Below are 6934 nucleotides of genomic sequence, written 5' to 3' on the forward strand. Positions count from 1 at the left end.
CTATTCTGAAGCCAGACAAACCACCAAACGAGGTAACTTCTTTTAGACCAATTGCGTTACTCTCTACCTTAACCAAAACACTAAACACAGCGGTACTAGAAGATATAAATAAAACTCTGTACTCAAAAAACATTCTCCCTGTTACATCATTTGGTTTCAGGAAAAATATGTCTACAGAAAACTGCGTAACATATGCCACTAATTTTATAATGGAGAGCAAAAGACAGGGAATGACAGTAATTGGAGTATTTTTTGACTTCAAAAATGCTTTCAATTCCATCAATGTCAGCCAACTGAGAAACATAATGATGACAAACAACTTTAGTCCTGATAGCGTAACATGGATATATAATTTTCTAGTGAATAGAAAAACTATCATCCAGACAGAAGAAGGACTAGTGGAACATGTGGTTTCTAGTGGACTTCCTCAGGGAGATGTCCTATCCCCAACCCTTTTCAACATTTATACCTCAAGCCTTCATGAAACAAATCTCGACCCTAACGAAACTACTCTCCAGTTTGCAGATGATTTCCTCAAATTGGTTAGATCAAAAAACGAAAGCCAAGCATTAATAAAAATGCAAGACAAAATAGAAATATTTGTTAGAAAAGCCTCAAGTCTAGGACTCGTTATAAACTGCGCAAAAACTAAAGCTATGATATTTAAAAACAGTGCAAAAGTTCTAAATCTTAAAATAAACGGAGAAACATTAGAGACAGTTAGAAATTATAAGTACCTTGGCATAACACTAGACCAAACACTAAGATATGGCATACACATAAAAACAATGATTAATAAAATACATGACAGACAGAAAATGCTCAAAGTAATCGGAAGCATTAAAAGTGGAGCAAACCCTAAAGTTATGATGCTATTCTATAAAGCTCTGTATGGAGGATATCTAAATTATGGTTCAGTATTCTACGGAGGAGCAAGCAAGACAAATATCGAAAAATTGGAAGTGACAAATAGACAATGTCTTAGAATAGCTACAGGTTGTTCTAAATCAACACCTATTAATACGCTGGCAGCAATAGCAGGAGAAGGTCCCCTATACCTGAAGAGGATTTATTTAGCGAAAAAACGAATTTTACAACACATATTCCGAAACGATCTGATCGCTCAACAATTGCAAAGTCTAGAACAACACAGTACAAATTCCAAAAAACAAAACACTTTTTTGGAACAAATTTACCTAGAATATAAAAACGACTTTCAACAACTATACTTAAAACAAGCAACGAGCAATGAAATAAGCAACGTTTTAGTCTTGGATCAAATCCCACAAACACAAATAAGGAAAAAACAACAATCGGCAGAAATAATGAGAAAAGAAGTAATACACATGTTAAACACACAATACCCTACATACATACAAATTTATACAGATGCATCAAAACACGGTAATAAATGCGGAATAGGAATCTTCGAAGACGAAAACAACAGAATAACTAGTATGCAACTGGACAACGAAGTTTCCATAACCACAGCTGAATTGATAGCCATAAAAACAGCACTTGAAAACATCAATTCGGAAACAACAAACAGAACAGTAATTCTCACAGATTCCCAAGCATCTTGTACAATAATAAAGCAACAATTGGATACGAAGGAGTTTGACGAACTGACTTTCAAAATTGTTAAACAAGCAGAATCAAAAAAGTGCACTATACAATGGATACCTGCTCACATACAAATACAAGGAAACGAGAAAGCAGACATAGCGGCCAAAGACGGATTAACAAGCCCGTGTATTTTAGTTAATAAATCACGATTCAGTGACAAGACACTGAAAGCGAAAAATGAATGGATCAACTCAATCAATAGATGGTACAAAGATTATGTAAACATAAATCAAAAAGGATCAAAGTTTTACAGATTCCAGTCATCCTTTAATCAAAGACCTTGGTACTGGAACAGCAAATTAAAAAACATTCAAATTCGAACCATGAATAGAATTCTCAGTGGGCATGATTACTCTCCCTACTGGCTCGGAATAATGAAAGTACGTGAAACAACTTATTGTGATCTCTGCGAACAGCCATTCACAACCGAACATATTATACTGAATTGTATAAAGTTTAACCATCTCCGAAACTACTATGATTGGGATAGATTTTCTAATCTTCTCGAACTATTTCGAGATTTCGATGAAAACCGTATGAAAGAGGTACTATCTTTCTTGGATAAAACAAAACTAAAAATTTAAAATAATTGGCAACACGAATATAGTCAAGTCAAGTACAGTGGTGTTATAGAGTAGCATTCTCTGGCCAAAACATTAAAACGAAGAAGAAGAAGAAGAAGCTATAAGCTTCGCGCGATGAACGCGATGGCGCAAGAATGAACACACAGTGCATTTTTTCAAACAAAAAAGTGCATTCCCGGCAATGCTGTCACTTTCTAAAAACAGATGTTTGGATGCATTTTTCAATACCGTTCGTTCTTCCACTAGGTGATGGTTCGATATTTTCCAAATTTCTCCGGTAGTGCAGTAGAATAATCGATCATTCAACCGTGAAGCAGAGTAATCAGGTATTATTTTGTAAGGTAAAATAGTGGAAACCGAAATTTGAAACCGGTTATGGCAGAGATCATTGAATATCTGAAAAGTCCGGAGCTGGTGGTGAAAGTGCAGGAGTTTTTCGGTATCGAATATTTACACCGCAAGGATCGAGGAAAAACGGATTGGACCGGAGAGAAAGGAGGTCAGTCTGTGGGAAACGGGAATGCAAGGCTTCCTTCGTCGGGGCCGGAAGAGGATGATAGCGTGGGCGGCAGTAGTAGCAGTTCCACCGGAAATGAATCCGATGAGGACAGGAAGGAGATGAAGCCGTATCGCATTACCAATCAGTTTTGGTATTGGGTTTTCATCATCGGAACCGAGTTGGGGGATGAAATTTTCTATGCCACCTTTATTCCGTTTTGGTTCTGGAATATTGATAGTGCCGTTGGCCGCAGGGTTGTTATGCTGTGGTCTGCGACTATGTATGTCGGTAAGTTAGTGTTGACCTATTTTTGTAATTACATAGTTTAAACATACTAAGCAGAATTTCGAAAATATAACTTTTATAAATGCGTGCTGTTAAAGTTCCATATTGACTGAATTAACTTTCCAAAATCCCTGTGCGTTTTTAATGCAAAATATGGGAAATGAACAAATCAAAGGAAAATTTTAAGTATGGGTTTTACGTAACTGGTAAACCTTAATTTAGTTGAGAATTTTTAATCCTTTAAAACATGGTATATGTTACATACCGGGGTAGGAATTCGCACTTAAGATGTCTCTCTCTTATTTAGGTCAAAGCTTGAAGGACGTTATCCGGTGGCCTCGGCCGGGTTATCCCGTAAGTCGTCTCCAGAAAAAATGGGCCCTCGAATATGGAATGCCGTCGACCCATGCCATGGTATCGGTTGCCATCCCTTTTTCCGTTTTGATCTACACTCATGAAAGGTTTGTTCCTAAATTTCATTTTTTGAACCAATGAAAAAAAAAACTCCTTAATTCCAGATACATCTATTCGCTACCTGCTGGGCTGGCTTTTGCTATCGTTTGGTGTGCTGTCATTTGCCTCAGCCGATTGTATCTGGGAATGCACAGCGTTCTAGATATAATTGCCGGGTTGATCCTGGTCTTAGCGCTGATGGTTCCTTTGATTCCTTTGGTAGATTGGTTGGATGATATCATAGTCAAAGGTCGATGGTCCCCGATCTTTGTTTTGTCCCTTTCGATACTGATAATTGTGTTCTACCCTGATTCCGGAATGTGGACTCCTACTAGGTGAAAACTAAGGTTTAAATTCAAATTTGAAATTTTATTAAAAATTTTATTCTTTTACAGGGGCGATACGGTTCTCACGGTGAGTGTTTGTGCGGGAATTGAAGTCGGCGCCTGGTTGCACTACATTCTTGGGGATTTCTCGGCCCCAGCGAGTCCTCCGCCGTACGAAATAATTTGGCCATCGTATGCCATGCTAGGTATGTTACTACTTCGCACCGTGTTGGGCCTGTGTTGTGTTGTAGCAACTCGTGCTTTCGGCAAGTCCCTATCGTATGCCTTTGTATGCTTCCTGCTGGGTCGAGATAAAAACGAGCTTCGTCAATCGGCAAACACGCTAGAAAACAAGAACAAAATCATCGTAGAACTCTCGTACAAGTTCTTCACTTACGGTATGATCGGTTTTAATACCCAGTATCTGCTGCCGAATGTGTTCAAATTACTGCGAATAGGACGCCCGGACTTCTACACCGAAATATGAGAATCTTAGAAGGTTCGAAACCAAAATCACATTCCATCCGGTACTTTTAAAGCATCGAACAACACATCACAAACGGTAACAAACAACTTTTGGAACGCAAAGTTTATTCACAATTCATGAACTATAAGTTATGCTAAGTAGTACGCACTTTCTGAATCAGTAGTTAAGAATAGGTATAAAGTTTGGTTAAAAACAAACATCGCTACTTTGTAGCTTTCTCTAGAACCTCCACTTTGGCTATGAGCACATCGTAAAACAGTCATCTGAACTGAATCAATAATTGCTACCGAATGCATTAATGTACTGGTTTAATTTAAAAAAAAATTAAGACTATTGGTAAAAAAATATCTCAATATTGAAATTTAAGTTCAGTTACTCTAAATTCAATGTGAGTTTTGAATTTTGAAAATCTTTTTTAATTTAACCTGATCATGTTTTTTCTTGGAGACTTACAGTTAGAAATGTACCTTCAAAATTGAAATAGTATCGGTATAGTAAAACAGTTATCTTCGTGTATATTTCTATATTTCGTATACCTAATTTCGCTATAAACTGCGGTTGAGTTGTCACTATTGTTTTAAGTCGAGAATGGAGCAATGGGGTAATGCACTCACTGTGAGTGTTCTTCAAAAAGTGCGCTCATTTCAGTTTTATTGTTTCAGGGACAACTAGTTTATTCAATAGTTCCCATTTATTTTATTACGTCAGGGCAACTTTTTTGCGATTAAAAATGGGACTTGTAAGTAGAGCTTCTTAAATTAAGATATAGAATTGGACCAACGATGTTTTCTCGGAAAGTTTTTTAGCAAGAGTCAGCCAACACTCGGCCGTGGCTACGAAGAAATACCTGCACTGAACATCAACAACTATTCCTCATGGCGTAGTAACATGAAGAATATGTTCATGCGCGATCAGGTCTGGAACTACATCGAGCCCGGTTGGACCTTGAACACCCCGCCGGATAAGCAATGGCTGAAGACAGATGCAGACCTTCTGGCGAAGATAACACTGGCGCTAGAAGAGACCCAGATTTGTATCATCAGCGATGCTCGGACGGCCCGCTGTGCTTGGCTGATGCTCGAGTTCTTCCATGCCGGGTACCATCCGGAGATTATGCGACAACGGATAGACCAGATCGTGTACGATCCCGATGAAGGTATGGTGGATTTTCTTAACAAAATGAACGATATGTTCTCTCGATTGGAGATCGCTAAAGCTAGTCTATCGACCAAGCAGAAAAAAGACAAAATTGTAGAAAAACTTCCTGAAGCTTTGGGGCTTCACACATTATTGAATTGGTACGATCTGGAACCTTTCGAAAGATTCACATCGGCTCTTATTTATGGAACCATGGATATTAATGTAAGATATCTAGGATCAAACAGGAGACGGTCATGTCGCACACTATCCATGGAGTACCTTCAACCTGTTCCCCAAATGGCGGCAAGAGAACAACCGGTTGAGATTATCCAGGTATCGAGATCCCGTAGTAGTGCTTCCCGCTCCTCTGAGAAGCACAGTTCAAATGAACAGATCGAGGCACAGTTTGAGCCCTTGGAAATTTCAACGGCACCAAAGTCTCCTAGAACTTCGCCCAAACGGCTCACACCAAATAGACGGGCACAAGTTGAAGACGATTCTTCTGAAATTCAGGTGGCTAGGTATCTTAGACTCTCCCCGGAGAAAAGGCGCGTTTCACGATCGCCATCCCCGGGCTACGAACCGCCGATGGTTGAGATTCACCCTGTCCCGAATCACCATTCTGATGTGTAACAGCTACGCATCAATGCTTTTCGAAAACAATTGTGACTAACAGTAATAAGATAACGATTTTTTTTTTAATTTAAGACAACGACGCACACTATTCAAGTAATATTGTAAGACCTTCCAATGCTTACGGAATATTTAATTAACGAGCAACGAAATACGTTGTTATAAGACGATGTAAGCATGCAATCTTCAGATAAGGAACGATCGTTAACCATAAATCGGGAAAGCTCTGTAACGAACAAAAATATAAACATTATATTTTTTTATAATAAAACGTGCATTCAAGTTATAATAGAAAATACAGAATGAAACAAACTTATTCTAGTCGCAATCAACAGTTGTTCAGCATAACAAAAAGCAGTGAGTTGTAAACGCAACTTCACAGCAATAGAATTTAAAAACTTTAAAAAAGAATGTTTGTATGGGAAAACTACATTTGCAGGTTGTGCCTTCAGCAGGTAAAAGAAACTAAAATCTTCAAAGACAGATTTGTAGAAAAGTAATTCATACAATTATTAGGAAAACATGTTTTGCAATTTAATAAAATCAAATTATCACTAGTATTTCTTAGATAAGCTTATGTCTGTAAACATCGATTGAAAAACGGTAGAAAATGTCAATCAGTTTAAAAATGAGAGTAAAGTTTGAATAGATTATGCATTGAATTAAACGTTTTTTAAGGAAACTATTACAATCCCTTCATCATCAAAATAGAAGAGAAAGCGCTTATGCTTTGAAAAGAAATAACTGTAACTTTCTTAACAGTACGACATGCAACGCTGTCGTATTGCAAAGAAACTACAGATTTTGGTTTATTTGTCAGCCTTACTTATATATCTGAATTAGATATTCCTGGAACATTGTAATATGATCTGAATAAAGTTTTACCTTCCTTTATTCTAAA

At 37.7% G+C, this 6934-nt stretch overlaps 1 protein-coding gene across 3 annotated transcripts; it reads left to right on the forward strand.

Moving 5' to 3' along the window:
* The first annotated feature begins 2409 nt into the window (after nucleotides 1-2409).
* On the forward strand, nucleotides 2410-6304 carry LOC129749804 (sphingosine-1-phosphate phosphatase 2-like). 3 transcript variants are annotated; one of them, XR_008738168.1, is made up of 5 exons: nucleotides 2410-2997; nucleotides 3302-3455; nucleotides 3513-3782; nucleotides 3843-5416; nucleotides 5636-6304. XR_008738168.1 is itself a non-coding variant. In XM_055744897.1 (4 exons), the coding sequence occupies exons 1-4, from the start codon at nucleotides 2586-2588 to the stop codon at nucleotides 4258-4260; spliced, it is 1254 nt and encodes a 417-aa protein (XP_055600872.1). In that variant the 5' UTR covers nucleotides 2410-2585; the 3' UTR covers nucleotides 4261-6304. The 3 variants fall into 3 exon arrangements, 1 of the variants encoding a protein (XP_055600872.1); XR_008738167.1 differs by having other exon boundaries at nucleotides 3843-4999; nucleotides 5059-6304; XM_055744897.1 differs by having other exon boundaries at nucleotides 3843-6304.
* Nucleotides 6305-6934: the final 630 nt, after the last annotated feature.

This window comes from Uranotaenia lowii, chromosome 2 (genome assembly GCF_029784155.1).
Source record: "Uranotaenia lowii strain MFRU-FL chromosome 2, ASM2978415v1, whole genome shotgun sequence".
NCBI classification, from domain to species: domain Eukaryota; kingdom Metazoa; phylum Arthropoda; class Insecta; order Diptera; family Culicidae; genus Uranotaenia; species Uranotaenia lowii.

Coding starts and splice junctions, on each gene's coding strand:
- LOC129749804 (XM_055744897.1), top strand. CDS start 2,586: ATGGCAGAGATCATTGAATATCTGAAAAGTCCGGAGCTGGTGGTGAAA. Junction 2,998..3,301: donor GTCTGCGACTATGTATGTCG/GTAAGTTAGTGT, acceptor TCTCTTATTTAG/GTCAAAGCTTGAAGGACGTT. Junction 3,456..3,512: donor TTGATCTACACTCATGAAAG/GTTTGTTCCTAA, acceptor CCTTAATTCCAG/ATACATCTATTCGCTACCTG.